This window comes from Poeciliopsis prolifica, unplaced genomic scaffold (genome assembly GCF_027474105.1).
Source record: "Poeciliopsis prolifica strain line A6 unplaced genomic scaffold, Auburn_PproV2 SCAFFOLD028, whole genome shotgun sequence".
In the NCBI taxonomy this organism is placed as follows: Eukaryota; Metazoa; Chordata; class Actinopteri; order Cyprinodontiformes; family Poeciliidae; genus Poeciliopsis; species Poeciliopsis prolifica.
Window position 1 is genome coordinate 2,640,736 of NW_026562403.1, and position 18,638 is coordinate 2,659,373.

Genomic DNA, 18,638 nt, shown 5'->3' on the forward strand with positions numbered 1-18,638 from the left:
AATTGTTTACGTTGCTAGTGGTTCATAAAGGTTAATGCATGATTTAGCTAAAGGAACACATTTTTCACATAGGGTTAGTTTAATAACTTTTCCCCCTTTGTATTTATTTGGCTTTTCTCTGTCTGATATAAACAAATTTTAGAACAAAACTAGCAAAAACAGAAGAAATTTATGGGTTTTTTTTAAACAAGACTCTTTCTGAATGCTCTGCAGTGTGCATTAATAAGTTTTCAGTGTGTGTGACCTCTGGGTTTGCTGCATTTCCAGGCAGTGCTTCAGTACCTCTACACAGGCAGCCTGGACGAGAGTCGAGGCGATCTGATGCAGGTGGCCACCATTGCAGAGCTGCTTGAGGTGTTCGACCTCCGGATGATGGTGGCCAACGTTTTGAACAGAGAGAGTTTCATGAACCAGGAGATCACAAAGGCCTTCCACGTCCGCAGAGCCAATCGAATCAAAGAGTGCCTCAATAAAGGGACTTTTGCTGGTAAACCACGTCAGCCACTCAATGCTGCAATTTATTGTGTAGCATTTGTCATTCTAGATGTGATGTCTCCCATGTTGCATCTGTCTCTTTGACTGATTCCTTCATAGTCATCATTTGACTTAATGACAGTTTTGTCTGCTTATTTTGTGTTCACTCTACCCCATACACTGTCTTATTTGTTTTGTGTTGTGTCTCCTTTTAGTGTTGTCTTTGCCTTTTCTAAACAAAACTTGACTTTCACCTCTCTATGTTGTCATTGTTCTATTTCTGATCATAGTGGTCATTGTTCCCATAAAACTCACATGAGTTTTGATTTAATAAATGAATAGGAATGTATCTAACAATGTAACAGATTTTTTGGGACAACACAGTCCTCTTTACCAGACTTCTTTAGTGTTCTGCATAGCCCACCATCCTGCATTTGCTTTCCTTCCCATACAATGAGTGGAGAGCTGTTGCGTCTCCCTGCCAATTTATCTTTCTGTCTGTCTACCTGTGTCCATGTCTCTCTGTGTGTCTGTCTGGTCCTCTTGCTGCCTGTGTCTGGACGTCCGCCTCGTCTGTCTTTTCCTTTCTGTAGTTTGGGCTTCTGTGGCATTCCACGAGATGAACGCTCTTTTCCCACCCCGGTTTCAGATGTTGTGTTCCGGCTGGATGACGGCTGCCTTCCGGCCCACAAGCCCCTGCTCATATCCAGCTGTGACTGGATGGCCGCCATGTTTCGTGGCTCCTTCATGGAAAGCTACATCGAGGAGGTGAGATTGCCCACGGAACACAAACCTTGGAGCTATGGGTACTTTCAGTTTTGGAATGTAATGTAATTAGACGTTTCAATCCTAAATCCTGAAAATTTGAGAAAATAGGAAAGGAAGAACTGCCTTCACAAAGAAAAGGTGCTGTTGACATTATGTTACCCTGAACAACAAATTAAAATTTGAAATCAATTAAATTTAGATGACTAAAATTAGTGTTTTCAAGTATGAGTGTGTGCATGCATGGCTGTATGCCTTGCATTGGACTGGTGACACATCAAAGGTGTACCCTACCTCTCTCCCAATGACCTCAGAAGACAGGCACTAATCCCTGTGCAAGTCTGCAAGGATAAGTAAATATGAGTAATGGATGAACGGATGGATAAAATATGGTTATATAGCTGCAGTCAATAACAAGGTAAATCAAAAATATAACTCCCTGTGAGGGCCTTTTAAAACCTATTCTGGTATTTTGGTATTACCAAGTTATTGTTACAGATTGATAAATAAGAGCCTCAGAAAACCTCTTTCACTCATGGAAAAGGTCGCTGCAGTTTATTTGCCTGACAAAACATCTGAAGACTTTCATCAGGCAAAGACTAACAAAAGCGGTCAATTGTGTGTAAATGCATTTACTCATAAGTTCTTATCTCTGGACATTACGTGTTTAAGTAATCAAGAGATGTGGTTATATCCAGACCTTTAACACCACCAAGGAGTGAAACAAAGATTAGTAGGTCATTCTGATAGAGAACCATATGTGTGGTTTAGGTAATCAAAAATATTAACCTAATCCCCATAACTCCTAAACTTCAGCACATGTCCTTAAATTAAACTGTGGCACATGTCTGTGTGAAAATCAAAACAACTTGATTCACACGTTTAAAAGCATGTAGACAGCAGTAGTTCTGACTTCCTGTTTCTATTCTCAGAAACCATGTTCTTTACCTCAATAAAAACCACAGACAAATTGGTTCTGTGGAGGTCCAAGATAATGTTTTTTTAAGTTTACTGTTTTCTGTGTGACGTGTCCATATTGTTGAGTTGTCATAGATTTGCCGTATTTTGAAACTTTGTGAAATTTACGCAAAAGCTACTGAACAATGACAGTTTGAGAAGGCTTTTTCTCTTAATATGTCTTCATTAAAGAAGAGTACCTTCACTGAAACCAACATCTCTCAAGATTTGTTAGCTTATGTGTGCTCACCTCTCAGGCTCAGCTGCTGGTAAGGCATGTGTGCCTGACCTGACCTAGCCTCAAAGGAAGTTGAGGGCTGTCTTTAGGTTGAAGTTTGTCTTCCAACTGTGTTACACAACAAGATCTCACAGTCTCTTTTCAAAGGCTGCCAGCTCAGTTTTTAAGGATTCATGTGTTCAGAATAACTATAAATAAATGTCAAACACTTTTGAATAATTTTGTTAGTTTAAAATTATGATTATCAACTATCTGCTTAATAGTATGTAAATTATATATGTGTATTTTTACTTATTTTCTGGAATCATGGGCTTTACTGTTGAGCAAATTATGATTAATGTTAAAATTATTGTTAATAATAATATTAGTAGTATTAGTGGGGCCCTGTCAGTCTTGTCTTGAGTCTGATAGAGTATTTGCAGAGGAAGTTAATCTTATTGTGATTGGAAGGAGGCCTTGAAACGTCACAGAAACGAAGATCATCACCAAACATAAATATGCAAAATATCAATGGAAACATGCAAACAGCTGGCCAGGAATTAAAAGAATTGCCAGACTGCCATAAATAATTTTTGTTACAAGGAACTCAGTTTCTTTTAAATGTAAACTTATCAGGAGCATAAATAATTAATTACTTTAGTAGTCATGTTACAGTTTATTTGACGTCAGTCATGTCGTGACCCTGAAAACACAATCCTTGAAATAAGAACGAGGCTGTCCACAAAACTTTATACATCAGTATCAGCCAAAAGTTAGCAATTAGGATGCACTCTATTTCTATGTCAGCTTGAGTCTTCTCTGTTGAAGCTTTAAACCACACAAATCATATTTTTGAAATAGAAGCAGAAGTTTACGACATGGTTACATGGAGTGGTTTCTCAACCCAGACACTCAAACTTACTGTTTTCAGTGCTGAACAAAAGGGGGTTAGTGTGTTGTGAATTTGCTATGTCATATAGGTCACTAGATATGGTCAAAGCTTCATGAACTGCACTCTTCATAATCATCCTCAAAACCCTAAATTAAAACAGTCTTCTTTTAAATGACAAATCAAGCTGTTCGTCTTTTTGCTTAAACTACGATCTAGTTAGCATGCTTTTCATTGTAAAGTGCATGGCTTTCATATTTGGTCTACACATTTAAACTTATAAACACAGATAGATGTATGTCACAGATTTTGCAAGTTCATTTAGGTCAGTCGCTGAAGCTATGAAAACACTGCAGTCTGTACAGTCAAAACAAGCCAGTAACATCTGCTTTGACTCATCAGACTACTTCCTTACTGTCCTAACAACAAAAAAAGAGGTTCTAAGTTTTTGCACATAGATTACAATGAGATGAAGTACATAGTGATCAGAGAACCCTAAAGCTGTGTGAGGAACTGCACAATTTCCTGCTCTGCAGACTTTGTAGCAGCGTTTCAGTGTGTTTGTCTCTCTTAAGTAGTTCTTTTAGGAGGTTTGTGCTATTAAAATCCCCAAGAACAATAAGGAGAGTCTGGAGCTTGATGTTTGTATCCCCTGTCTGTGTTTCCAGTAAAGCCTCCATGTTTCATCGACCCAGAATACTCTCTGGGTCGATGAAAAACTGCTCAGAGATCTGCCTGATGCTTACGAATTGCTCTCTGGTGAAAGAAACTGTATCTTAGCAGCAAATGTAGAAAAAATGCACAATGCGATCGAGTACAGTACCAAGGCAGCCATCTGCAGAGTCATCATGTTGGTTTTTATCACATTTGTTTCTTAGTTCTTTCACATCTTTTGACCTGAATGTTTAGGTGTTTTGTTACTACATCTAATACTTCTGCACTTTAGTCTTACGATGAATATTTTTTAATTTAGCATGTAGTAAACTAATAATGCTGGAATTCTGAGAACAAAATACCATTCGCATAGATTACCGCTATACATATACATATTTGTATATGTCACTATGTCTGAGTCCATTCATTAATGCAACTGATTGCTTAGCTACAGCTTTAAACTATAGAGACTACCTTTCTCTGGGACGAGAGACCACACCATGTTGGCATTTTTTTAATTGTTATGAGAGTGGAGATTGTAGAGTGACAGAGTGGGTAGACTCAAAGACCTCCTGGGGGGGTCATTCTATCACAATGGTTTTCCTTTACCTTCCTTTTGTTTTCTAGGGCTATTGCTTCATCAGCTGCTGATGAATTGGTTCTATGAAATGTAATGAAACTGTGACAATAGATCCTTTTCAGAGGAGTGCATACTATATAATGAACAAACATCCACCACGAAGACTGAGTACCATTGGGATCTGTTTTTTTTCTTTTTTCAGCACTTCATATTTTCTATTTATTGCGTTGTATTTGCATTGCACGCAATTGCAATAATGTACCGAATTTTACAGTTTACCCCCTTCTTCTCGTGCTGCTATTACATTGTAGGTATCGATTCCTAACACCAGTACGGCATGTATGCGTGGAGTGCTTGAATTCCTGTACTGTGGTCTCCTGACACCGTGCCCTGGATTGGAGCCCGTGGAACTAATAGTTCTGGCCAACCGTCTGTGTTTGCCACGACTCGTTGCCCTCACTGGTGAGTATTTCTGTGTGGGGCGCTATAAACACAGCAGAGTCTAAACCCCACTCTCTTCTTTGTCCCATACCAACTGAATGCAACATTGTTTTATTGTTAAGATCCACATTTTGAGAAGTTAATTTTATAAATTTTAAGAATAATGAAAACCTTTACCTCTAATGTAGTTTAACGCAAAGGATTAGAGAATTACTTGTCAGTGGTGCATGCAACTAGAAAATACTGAAATTTCTTTGCCTCTTCAGAGCAGTATGCTGTGGATGAGCTTCTGCAACTGGCAGTGAAAGGAGTGGACATTGATGGACAGGTGCTAGCTTACCTCGAAGTTTCACAGGTGTGTTTTGACTTAAAAGTGCATTTATGTAGACATTAGTTTGCAGTCATGTATGGTTAATCAGTTTGTATTCATTTCACACAGATATACATTAGTTTTTTTTATTTCTTTTGAGCAGTAATACTTTCTCTTTTTTTGTTGTCACAGTTCCACAATGCCAAACAGCTTTCTACTTGGTGTCTTCATCACATCTGCACCAATTATAATAGCATCTGCCGCAAGTTTCCCAAAGACATGAAGGCTATGTCTCCGGGTACGTTGCAGTCAACTTGCTCTCCTGTCCCTGGTTGCCTTCCTGTCTAAAATCCATTTCATTACTTTTCTGTGTCTGCGATTTTAGTTTCAACCAAAATATAGAATGCAATTTCTCTAAATTTGGGAATTTCATTAGTCTGTTACCTTATATCAGTTACAAAGGATATTTGCTCAAACAGCATTTTTTGAGGACAAATTTGCATTCTTTCTTGCAGAAAACCAGAGGCACTTTGAGAAGCAGCGTTGGCCTCCTGTATGGTTTTTGAAAGAGGAGGACCGCTACCTGCGTTCTCAAAAGGAGCGCGAACGCGAGGAAGAGATCCTGCGCAAGCAGCACACCAAACGGGGCTGGTGTTTCTGGAGACACCCGTCTTCCTCTCCACACGTCTCCTAAGGGGTTTTCCACATCTCGCTCTTGGATCCTCCCCTCAGCGAATGCTAACCCGTGGATAAGCAAATCCCGAGGAGAATGGTTGGGATCCCTCTAAATGTGGAGAAATAACTCTCAGTGCTAGCATTCCTGAATGTCTGCATGCTCGGGAGGAGTGTATGTGTCTCTTGGTGGGAGTGGGTTTCCACACAATTGTGTTTTTGTGTTGGGACAGATTGGGACTCAACAGAAAGGGTATTTGCATGAATGTGCGAGTGTATGTATGGAATTTAGTGATGCTTCCAAGTTGAGATGCAGTGATCTCTAAAAGGACAACAGCGGTGCAGAGTAATCCTTCCTCCTGTACGTAAATGCTTTTTCTCCCTCTACCAGCACCCAATTGCCTTGGAGTGTTGGAACTGGAAGCAATGGCTCTCTTTTCTCTCTGTTTTCTCAGTCTTTAACCTTCACTTTGACCTTAATAACTTTTACACCATTGACACCGCAGCTCCCTTTGGCTGGTGGGGGAGTCTACGTCTGCCTTCACCTCTTATACAGACTGTTTGCTGGCACATGCAGATGCATCTCCACATTTCACCCTTGTGAAACCAGCACTAGATGCAGGAACTAACACTGACAATTAGCTCATTGTTATTACTTATCTTTTAATCACTTAATGTGCATTTTGGGGTCATTTGGGATGATATTATATTAGTAGGGTGAAAGAGCAAAGACCTCGGAGATAGTCAGAAATCACCACTGCAACCACAGATACAATTGTTCTATTGTATTCTCAACTACATAGATAATTGAGAAAATAGACGTAAATTATCTACCAGTTAGTCCTCATATCTCTTTTGTCATGTAACTGTGCACACCGTCTTTCAAAATGTTTATGGAGACTGACATGGAGCCACTCTTTAGCACTGATGAACTTTTTTTTTTTTTTTTTAAAGGGCTAGCCTTACTTAATACCTCTGTCACGAAGGGGAAATTTAATACAGCATTAAATGTTCTCGGCCACTAAGGTGCATTGAACCTTTGGAGCAAGCCTTTACACCTGTACACCACCAGGGGTCGCACTGCTCAGGGTCCTATCACTTCCGTAGTAGGTGTTTTATTGTATTTATCAAATATATTAATTTCTCCTTGCAGTGTTATAAAAGTACATACACCAGTTCACTAGTAGATTCAAAATACTGGACACTTAAAAGGGTTTTCAGCTGATTCTGAATACCAAAGGTGTAGTTCTTCCTTCTGCCTTTATTTTTGTTTATTTACATTTTCTAACTGGGGAGGGGCTGTAGTAGAAACTAGAACAGGTTTTAGAAGCACAAGGCAGTGTTAGATGCTGTTTACAAGTAGAGCCGGCCCAAAGGGTAAGCAAACTAACCCGCTTAAAACTTCTTATTTTTGATTAGCTTTGAAATTGGCAGGTCAAAAAAAAAAAAAAAGAGTTGAAATCTACATTACCCAGGAAAAGCTTGATATGGGCAACTCTAGTTATGTTAACAGTCCTAATTTAACTTCAGTATTCTTTACTTATTTACATTTAGTATTGCAAATAAATCTGGATAATTAACGGTCATTATTCAGCTACTACTTGTGAGAACAAACTTTAAAGGGTTGTGCAGAAACACCCACCTTACCCAACGGGCTGGTTCTGGTTGTAAGAACTAAAGATGGTCCATTTAAAACATTGCCTTCCATTCTCTGCTAGAATTAAACATTGGTGCTGAAAACTGTCCACATGAGCACAGAGACACACATAGTTTAGTGGACTGATGGTTTATTTATTTGTGCAGAATTTACAGAAACTTTAGAATAGTTTGTAAATTTTTTAAACTTGATTTATTTTTTTTCTTTCTATTCGCAGAGTCTGTAAAAAGCTGATAAAAGATTTTAGAGGTTGAGGTTTGCTCTAAATCCTGGGATGTCTTTTGCTGCTTTTATATTCTAAATCAATGTGATCTATTCCTTCTTTCCACCTAACACAAAAATTGGGCATTTCTTTAGATTCATCGTTTTGTTGTTGTTTCACCAGTTTGAGCAAATAGGGTTTTCTCATTTAGGGTGCTAATTTTGTTGCGCTCTCATTTGAATGTGGAAAGAAAAAAAAAAGTTGCAACTGTGAGTTTTATTAGCACTTTCTCTATTTGTGGGTTTGCGCCCCACAGCTTTACTAAACTCTCTGAGATGGGTAGATTGTGTGAGGCATGTGGTACATTATGCTGTTGTTCCACAGGAGGTCTGCAAAGCAATTTTCAACTACCAGAATAGAAGTCGTATAGGTTCTCACTTGGGCCCGAGTGAGAATTGAGCTGATTTAGTGTGAGAACGAGAAAACCGAGTAAAAGTGAGCAAGCCTCAGTCAGCGTCAGTCGCTCTCCACATGCTGTGGGATGAGTCCATCATCATTTTGAAGTTACACAACTGCAGTGCTGGAGGAAATTTAAGTAGAGGAATTTTGTGTCCCACAGAATCGCTAAACAGATCTTGTGTCCTTGTGCCTTACGATTCAATCTGCAGACTGGTTCTGCAGTAACCGACTTGGAAGAAGTAGGATTCAATGAAAATGTAAAATGTTTTTTTTTGGTGTTTTTCTGCCACTCTCTTTTTGAAATTTGAGGGAGAGAATTTTTCAATCTTTGGGTTTGATATTAGTGCAGATAAATGATCTTTTTATTTCTTCGAACAGCGATTTGAGACAAGGTTGATCTAATTAACACTAGATGTACAGCGTCCTCCACAATTATTGGCACCCCTGGTAAGGATCTGTTCAAGATCCTTTTACAGACCTTCAGAAAAACTTAGAAAGTAGGATTTTTGAAAAAGAAAAAAGATTTTCAAATTTCTTACATATATAATTATTCACACTGTGGTATTTTCTGTCCTTATTATTTCAGTTTACTTATATTCACCATTTCGTAGTGAGAGATTATGTTACATCAATTAATAAAAAGGCTTTTTGATGCATAGGTACCAAAACTTGAGCAGGATGCTGTTCCATTACAGTTATGTTTCTTTATAAACCAAGTGATTAAAAGGTAGCCAGTGAACATGGATTCTTGACTCCTGCAGTACAACTTCTAAACCACTGACCGTGAGAAATCAAAGTTTTGTAAAGTGCGCCGGCGGGCCTGTGCACTGGGTGGCTGCAACATCTTGTGGAGTGCAATGAACTTGCATGATGTCCAGACTTTGTTGGTGTGTCTTTAAAATGCAATTTGTGTTCTATGTGTTTCTGTAGTTAGCATGAATTTCTCTCTTAAATAAGATAGTTCCTAAACCGTCTTATTTGACTGTAGCATGAAGTTTCCACTTAAGTTATTAACATTTTATTTAAAGGTTGCGCTCCATTAAGCTGAATAACAGGCTGCATTTAGTGTCTTGAAGGTCTTTTTGGCCCTGAACCCTATCGAGGTTCTTGTCTTTGCAAGTGACTTTATTCACATGTCTTTGACAACTCAATGTAGCACTAGAGCATTTAGCGTTTGCATTTTTTAGGGTATAATGTGAGGAGATCAAAAGACATGAGCTTGAAATCTAATTTAGAAGATCTGTTTGATGCCACAGATTTCCCTTGTATGCTGTTACTATCAATGTAATGAATAAGGTTAATCGTATGACTAAGTATAGACAAAGCATTTTATGTTTCTAAACAGCTTGCATGTATAGGGGAAGGAAATGTGCAAAGTAAAAGTTTCCCAGGTGACGGATATGTAGACGTTTGATTTTCTGGAACTTTAGTTAGTGGGGCTTTAATTAGTTACTAAATACCTTAATGAAGATGTGGGAGTTTTTATTAAATACAATAAACAAAAAGAAAAAGCATGTGATGCCAACAAGCCAAAGTTACATGTTCTCACATTTTGATATTGGATGTATTTTCATGATATTGTTTTTTTTTTTTTTATATATATTTTCCCTCCATGTCTCATCCTTGGAGCACTTCTTCCTACCTTTCTGGCTGGTTTCCCTGCTTCATTGTGAGGCCGAGTGACAGAGAGAACACCTCACAATGAGCCGCTTGCTTTGGCGTCTCCTCTCTTGTGCCTTTAGTGAAATCTCACTTTCCGTTTTGTACAGAATGACAGCAATGCACCGACAGCCAACTAAGCTCATGTGTATGTCTGCGAAGCCAAGAAATATACAACACATTAACGTAAAGGAGAGTAGCAATTTTTTTTTTTAAGATTAAGCGTCTTAGATGATAAATGACTTGGCTTCCTATTGAGTAATTTAATAATGCTTGTAATTTTAATTGATAACCTGAAGAGCTTAACAAGTTTAATGTGTATTGTCATCTATGCTAAAGCTACACCACAGGTGGCTTGAGTGCTGAAACGAGTTGGAAACTAGCAGTTTCTGCTGCACTCTTCCAGGTGCCTGCTCCTTCTCTTGTGTAGCTAACAATAATTTTTATATTCTCTCTATATACTCATCTCAATCAGCATTAAGATACTGTGTTCTGTTTTTCACTCTCTAAGTCAAATCCAACTATTGCTTCCACTGTTTATCTGCCATTTTATATTGCAGTCACACATAGTATCCTTTCAGTTGAAGAGGGCTTTTGTAACAATAGGCTGAATTAAAGGCATAAATATTGGCTGTGACAGCTATATGTATGCTTTAATGAAGACGGGGATTATCCAAAGTACAGCAAATGTAAATTTGATCAATGCAAGTAACTTCTCACCTTTTTTAAGTGCACAGCACACTGTATTAACGAAGTTAGAGTGTAAGTAGGAATGTATGAAGTCATTTATATTGACAGACTTGCTGTAATTAACTCCCGGTCAATACTGTAATTGTAAGTGGATTGTATCTATGGTATAGTATTGTTATGCACTTTTGTTTCCATAAACTCGTATGGGTGTTATTTACAGTCAGTGTTTATGTTACGTTATAAAAGTTAAAAAGAAAAGAGCACACCACACTCACATGTTAAGGGCTTTGACATGAAAAAGAAAAAAAAAAATCTGAATGTTTTTGCTGCTGTTGCAAAAAAGTTTTGAAACTAAAATTTTGTAATATTTTTAAACCACTGTGATTTGTACAAAATTTAAAAAAAAGAAATACAGAAAAAAACCTTTTTTCTGCCATTTCAGTATTTTGATGTTTGACTTGAATTTTATTAAATCTGTTAATCTTTTAAAAGGTTCTTGTGTCGTACTTGTGTGATTTTTGTTATCAGCGTCCATTTTAGTTTTAAAAACAGAAAGAAAGCTCATGTTGGTTGTTTAAACTTCTCCAGACCCAGGTCTTGATTCACTGCAAACTTTCATTTGCAGTGAGGTCAGAGCTCTCAGAAGCTTAACGATGGGCTATCCATTCAAAAACCTGTCTAAATGTGTATTTGAGGTTCTTAGGCTATTGGAAACATCGAATTTGTGCTGGTTTTAACCATCAGATCCAAATTATCACCACTTTAGTAGGACCACCACACAAAACATACAGCAAGAACTAGAATAAAATGGTTTGGCTCAAAACATAGTCAAATGTTGGAATAGTCTCAATCTAAATTTAACTAAGAATCTGTGGCAGTATCCAACAATCGGTGTAACTTCTTCTATCTCCAGCAAAGCACCTCCTGCTGTGAAGAGCACGTAGGAAGAGAAAAAGCTGAAGAAGTGTGAACCAAATTTTCAGCTAACTTTCTTTAATTCTAGTTAAGGTCTGTGTGTCGGTACGAGGGAACTAGAAACGTTTAGCTTTAATTGTTGTGGTTTCTGTGTCTTGCTCTGCTGAGGTGTAAATGGGCTTACAGTTGTCTGCGATTCCACTAAAGCACATGGCAGAATCTAGTGTTAATAAAAAGGCAAAATAAAAGGCAAACAAAATACTTTTCCAAACCACAATTCAGTTTTTTCTTATGTTCATCAATACCCTGAAGCGTTCTGCTTTACATGCAGAAACACCGAGGTTGATGCAGCTTTGCCACCTTGTGGTGAAAAGGAGCTGTGCACCTGCTGTGTGCCGCACCGATAGAAACTAACAGTACTCAAACTACTCATTTAAAACGACCTCTTGTCCTGTTACATATTATCAAAGGAAACGAGAGACACGTGCATCCAAAAAATCAACACACTGGGAGTTGTAGGTTTTAATTACACAGAGAAAAGGATCACAAAGACCCACAGCAACATGGGGGATGAAGTTGCAATGACGACATTTAGTGATGTGGCTGATAATTGGTACTTTCAAAGGGTCACTTGGGAAGGTAGCAGCACAGAGCAGAAGAACATTTGAGTGTCTATGCTATTTTTACACGTGTCTGTTTCAGTCATACTTACCTCTGGTTCTCCAGGGAAAATGTACTGGTCCCAAGTTAACAAGCTGACTTTTACTAGACGGTGACATGCATCAGTTTTCCTTTGATTCCCCTGTTAAATAAGCAATCAAATATCCATGTTGTAGCTCTGCCATGGTCGCCACCATCAGTTCAGCACTGATTACAGACCTCTCAGTAGAACAGGTCTGAGTCACGGACTGTGTTCAAAATTCCCACAAAACCTTGCCCCTGCTAGCAGCGCACAGCTTTGGGAGTCACTGAGACAAGCTGACATCACCACATCTGGATGTCATTTCCTTTGCTTCTCCTTAGAAGCAGATAAAGTAGATGTAAATGTACAGCACTTGTGCTCTGTCGGGATTTGTCGATCAGCAGAAAAATTTGGCCATGAAGGAGCTGACGGAGGATTTGTAGCAATCTGAACATCTTTGTACGAGGAGCCGCATGAATCCGTCACCTTTACATTTTCTTTGTCCACATTAAGAAGCTAAAAATATTCATGTCTTTGGGGATTTACCGTCTAAACAGTCAAACATGCCAATATGGCAGCAGGCTACTAAATGTAAGAGCCGCACTGCACAATGTGCGGCATGTTGAACAAGAATCACTCCTCTTGAACATCAACTAACCATACATAATGTGTTTTATTGAGATTTTAAATTATACTAACACAGCATGGTACATTTTGTGCAGTGAGAATAAATTGGTACATGCTTTTGAGGATTTTCACAAATAAAGAATCTGGAAAAGCATTCATTTATATCCAGCCCAATTTCCTAAGTTACATGTAACTAAAACAGTGAAACCATCTTCCTTCAGAAGGTTCAGATTTTTATTTTGATAACAAAATTTTCTTTCCACTTTCAGCCAAAAAGTTCTGTAAAAGACCATACATTTTGTAACTAAATATAAAAAAGATCAAGAATTACATGGGAAAGACACTTCCTGGAGGAGTGTCTATTCAATAACAGCACATTCCTTCATTGTCAAGTCTCCTTATAATTAATTTGCTTGATGTTGATCCAGACCTCCCTTTGCTTTGCTCCGTAAACAAACCCTGGACACACGTCTCTAAATCTAAACATTTATAGCTGTGACACTGCAGTGTAAAGAGGTTTTAAGTAAAGAACTGTTTTGTTTTAATAGTCTGAAAGTTAAATAGACTTTTAGTTGTTTAGGCCCGTCATATTTCATGAATGAGAAACTTTGTGGAAGCCTGCTTCTGTTTATGATGTCATTAAACTTTAGATTTGCAAAAACTTCATTGATCCCAAAGGAAAGTTAAAAATGGGAGGATCCAATTTAGAAAATCCTATTTTACTTGTCATTGAGAAAAAGAATGCACTTTTAAATGTAACGCAGCACATTTACACTAACACTCGTGTGGCTCACCAGTGCACATGGCGAGACATGCACTCGTTGTGTGAAGGTTGTTGTGAAGCTGCATAGCTGAGCCCTGACCTCGCCTGGAAGACTGATGAGAAGACTTTCAGATTCACAGAATCTGTGCAGATCAGAGCCGAGAGATGAGTGTGACGTTGCTTTACGTTTTGTTTCTAGCGTGGCTGTGCGTTTGTCATGTTCCCTTCCTGGTATCAGGTCTGTGTGTCTGTCATCTGTCTGTCTGACATCCCTCTTTCTGACAGCTTTGTGAGTTCCCATGTAACAGATTAATATGTGTTATACATAATTCAACTCACGTCTTCTAAAGTTTTTCCCACATACTCCTTTGTTTACATACGTGACTAAAATTAAATGATTCAATGGCAAATTGGGACGACAACTCTAAGTGTACTTTGTTTACAATGACCCAGTCACAGACCTAAAGCAACTTGTAAAAACAAATGTATATAAATGATCCGGATTCAATCTGATTTGTTTTTTGCTGTTCAGAAAAAACAGCCTACAGATGTGGAAAGCTGGTTGACCTGTGATTCAGAAGAGCAGTTTAAAAATAATGTTTTTTTTTTACTTTTCAGTTTAAAAAAAATATATATATATATTTTTTCAAACCATGTCTAATTTTTTGTTCCACTTAAACATTCTATTTTACTTTGTGGTGGTTAATCATATGCCGAAGTGTGTGATTTTAACAAGATTTAATTTGCGTATGAAAGCCTTTGCAAGGCACTGCCACTGTCTGCTGAAATAGATTAAAACACCTGGAAAGTACTGGGATATACAATAAGATAGTATAAAGTTTGAGGTGGCCTTGAGTCAGAGGAAACAAACATCTTTGTGTAATTGGAAGTCAGTTCAAACACCAGCTTTGCCAAACTCTCTTCTGGAAAATAAATGAGTTCACAAGATAAGTATGGACATTGAGCTGCCTTGCTTTTGATAAATGCCTCACTATTCATGGACTGACATGCTGTAGTTTGAGGATGACGCGCCAAACAACTGCACAGTTTCCTTCTTCTGCTTCTGCTTCTGCTCACCTGTCAATGACCTGTGCAGAAACATTTATTCGGTTAGGTTCTGTTGTTTGAAAAGCAGCCACTTGGAACAATACCCAATATCAATGTTGAAAAAATGAGCTATCGTCAAACCCCATCATACTAGAATCCAAGGAATGTGTTGCAGTTACAGTTTTGAAAAGCGCAGGAATGTTCTCCAGCGTGATTTGGCACAATGATTTATTTCATCGTTTTCCCGCCAATTTCCTCTCTTGTCATTGCACAATAAATAAATAGGATCGAATCTTGACAAGTGGATAAAATCTTGCATGTCAAGTTCAGACGGTGTGAAATTCATTGGTGCAAATGTCAACATGTTTGAAAGTCTTGCAGCGAAGTGTGGCTCGAAGGACACCTTGAACACAGATACTCATGAAGGCTCAACAGTTCCTTGCCAATTGAAGGATCTCACGCAGGCATTTTGGCAAACATATCGCCGGTGCGGTGTGACAGGCCAGCAGTGCAGAGCTCAAGGTGTGACTCAGAGAGTCCAAACCCACGTCTGACCTTTTAACATCACACTCCACGTCTGATTTCATGAAGACCTTGTTGTTCCCCAACGAAGATCTGCAATTTGACAAGCCTCCAAAGAAGGAGCTTCGTTGAAGCCTAAGATGTTTCATGTAACATCTTGAGCTCATAGGTCACTCATATGAACTACAGTTGTTTTCCAACACATCTGTGTGAGGTAATTAGTTGAGTGGGAACAAAAGGGACCCTTGGAGGACGTGTCTGACTGGACCACTCAGCACTCTGTCACCCACACTCAAACCACTGGTTTAGATTGTGCCAGGAAGACAGGAAACTGAACAATCAGACTCCCACCGCTGAGAAGAAAACTCACTAAATGGGGCGGGGAAAGAAATCCCCCATTAGCTCACAGTAGCACATATGTACAAACACCCACACACGTACACACAAATCCCCACCGGACTTACAAAACTCCTACATTTATACCCCATCTTCAACAACAGCTGCCACCGCACCCCAGCAGAGGAAATGCCAAAGTCCTCTGAAGTGGAGCATAACAGCACTGCAGTTCTCATCCACCATTAATGAGAAGGCTGGAAAGGCAGGAGAGACCCTAATAGCAGGAAGTCGTAAGAATAATGCCGGCGTGAGGATGTCACGCTCCTTGTCCTGCCAACTCCAGTCAAATCAGCAGAGTCACAGAACTCTGGAAGGAAATGGATTAAAAGTGTGTGTGGGATAAGAGGGCATTCAGCACTGAATACATCCTCACTGAAGGCATTCAATTTGCTAAGTGTCACATGTGCTGTTGTTGAACTAGCAATTCAAATGAACATATGTATCACCATATAATAGATATAGAGTTTTTAGATATTTCTTCTAATAAGTGAAATGTATAATGTTGAACTCCCATTTTTGCCTGTAGATTACATTAAGTGTCGTAAAACATCACACAAAATATCAGGAGAAAATCCTGAGAATAAAACCTACATTTTTGTTCGAGGTGTGAATACTTTTTTCTCATTTTATCTCATCATGACCACAAAACTGAATGTATTTTAGTTAGTCTTTTAAAGTCCACCAACGCACAGTAAAGCATAATTGTGAACTGGGAGAAAATGATATGAATCTGGGACAGATTCTGATCTGAAACCCCATCACTGTATCTTGCCTTGGAGTGAAACTCCTCTCCAGTCTCACGTTTTCCAGCCTTTTTTTTTCAGTTTTTCTTTCCAGATTGTTCTGTTTTTAGCTATCAATCCTCCCGTTAACTCTCAACCGTTTCCCTTTCTTTGCTGAAGACAACCATCCCTGCAGCAAGAGCCTGTCACCACCTTGATCAACGGTCTGCTCAAGGTGTTAGTTTCTCCACAACTTTGTCCCAGACCTCTCCGCTTTGTTGCTTGATCATCATGCTGTCTGTCCTCTGTAGCCTTCACAGAGCAGCTGTTATTTGTTTTAACATCTTGAAAATGATACATCATTGTGTTGGTGAATGAACACTTTTCCGAGACTCTCGAGATGAAAAATTGAAGGCTTTTCTTTCACTGTGTCGATGTTCTTCAGAGGAGTACTCTGTGAACTATTTCCCCATCAATAAAAAGTTCTGCATAACGGCTCATAATAAAAAAAAAACAAGCAAACAAAGCAATTCTTGTGAATAACACAGGCATGAGATTTCAGGGTGTAGAAACCTGTGACTTTTATCCTCTGCATCTTTCCTGGATTATCTAAGAATGGCAGCTAAGCAAATTAAAGAGCTCAGGGACGTTCACATAATCCACAATCCTAAACCCTTGTGCTAGTGACCCACTGCACGAGTATGCACAGTGTGTGTGACTGCAGTGCAAATGCTGTCTGAGAGTCTGTTGTCAGCTTGCATGAGTGTGTGTGACTGAAGAGACCCCCAGTTGCTCTTTAAAACCGAGACTGCTTTTTTCTTTTCTGTTTTTTGTTGTAATAATCAGGCCCGGTTCCCATGAAATGGGTCCTCTCTGCGGCTTGTTGAGAGAGCCTGTTCTGTAACTGGCTTTTCTGCAGTCTGCCAAGACCCACTGGGGGCCATTTTAAAGACAAGATAGGATTTAGAAAGCCTGTCAGCATAACCACAACCGCTGGACTTTAACCACTGCAGCTTCTATCAACAGTATATTTGTTCTAAACGAGCTCTTTTATTAATGCAATTAACACCAAATGAATAAAATGACTCAATTTCCCTCCCCACTGTCTCTTCATACCTTCTCAGTATGAGGGATTGCTGCAGACTGATTTTCTGCTGTCACTCTGTACTCGTCCAGGAGGAGTGATTGCTGCCAGTCAATGACTCGATGCAATCTGTTCAGTCCCCTTAGACAGAAACTACTTTTTAAAGTACTTTGAATAATTAGCTGAGCTTACTGCACCTGCACTTTCTGATAACTCGGATCAACTGGATGTGTGTATGATTGAGTACAAACATTTTTATTTTTTGCAAAGTGCCTCAAGGTGACATTTGTTGTGAAGTGGTGCTATATAAATACAACTGAATTGAATTGAATCGAAGTTGTGTTATGGCCACATTTTGACCTACATAGTCATGGCGAGGCTGTTGCTCTGCAAACACAAGGAACACAATAGTTTTTGTGGCCCATGTTGTGGATACATGTGAGTGAGGTGGCTCTCGGTAAGCTGACTACAACAGAAGCAATAACACAATAACTGTATGAAAAATGTTAAATAATATGAGTTCCAATTGTGTTTAATTTTCTTTTCAATAAAGTGTTTTTTTTTATTATTATTATTTGAACTGAATTTGAAAGGCAGCATCTCATCCAAACTATGCAATCCTCTCCAGGTTTTCTTGTTACAATACTTGCTAAAAGTTTTCCTACCACATTTGTTTGGTCCACCAAATATCCCATTGATATTCTTTGTTTGAAGTGCTGAATATGGCCATTATCTTTAGTGATAACCTTTTGTGAGGACATTTCTAGGAAATTACATGTCAAGGTGCTGACCCATTGTTTTATTTTTTTATTTTTTTATGAAATACAAATCTGTATGAGATATAAGATTGTATGTATTATTCTAGTTTCAAATAAACCAGAATCAATAAGTGTGAACAGTGATCAATTCTTTAGTGTCTGTCTGCGTGCAATGAGCACATTGCAATGGGTTTCAGTTTTGGCACAGAATCACTAAAACATAAACAAATTGCGTTTCCTAGATATTCCAAATTTTCTGCTGTACAACAACCGATGTGCAATAGAAAATACTTTTTTTTACAATTCACCAACTGCTAACGTTGCCGTTTGACTTGCAGGGGAACACCTTTCCTCCCCACGACCCGGCGAGTGAAGTCATTACGCTTTTCACTCTCTCAACGGGAGGTGGGGCTTTTGGCGCAAACTTGTCCCACCCAGCCTCACAAAGACCAGCGTGTGCAGTCACAGCCTCTCCTCCACGCTGTGAGTGCGCACG

General features: G+C 38.8%; 1 protein-coding gene across 4 annotated transcripts in view; it reads left to right on the plus strand.

Annotated features, from left to right (window-relative positions):
• Positions 1-11,117, plus strand: part of rhobtb4 (Rho related BTB domain containing 4) — a 49,157-nt gene extending 38,040 nt beyond the window's left edge. For all 4 annotated transcript variants that reach the window (XM_055048870.1, XM_055048868.1, XM_055048869.1 and 1 more), the window contains 6 exons: positions 268-487; positions 1,124-1,242; positions 4,848-4,998; positions 5,244-5,332; positions 5,480-5,585; positions 5,803-11,117. In XM_055048870.1, coding sequence (XP_054904845.1) covers positions 268-487; positions 1,124-1,242; positions 4,848-4,998; positions 5,244-5,332; positions 5,480-5,585; positions 5,803-5,981 — 864 coding nt within the window. In that variant the 3' untranslated portion in view covers positions 5,982-11,117. The remainder of the gene's footprint in view (positions 1-267; positions 488-1,123; positions 1,243-4,847; positions 4,999-5,243; positions 5,333-5,479; positions 5,586-5,802) is intronic.
• The last annotated feature ends 7,521 nt before the right edge of the window (positions 11,118-18,638 follow it).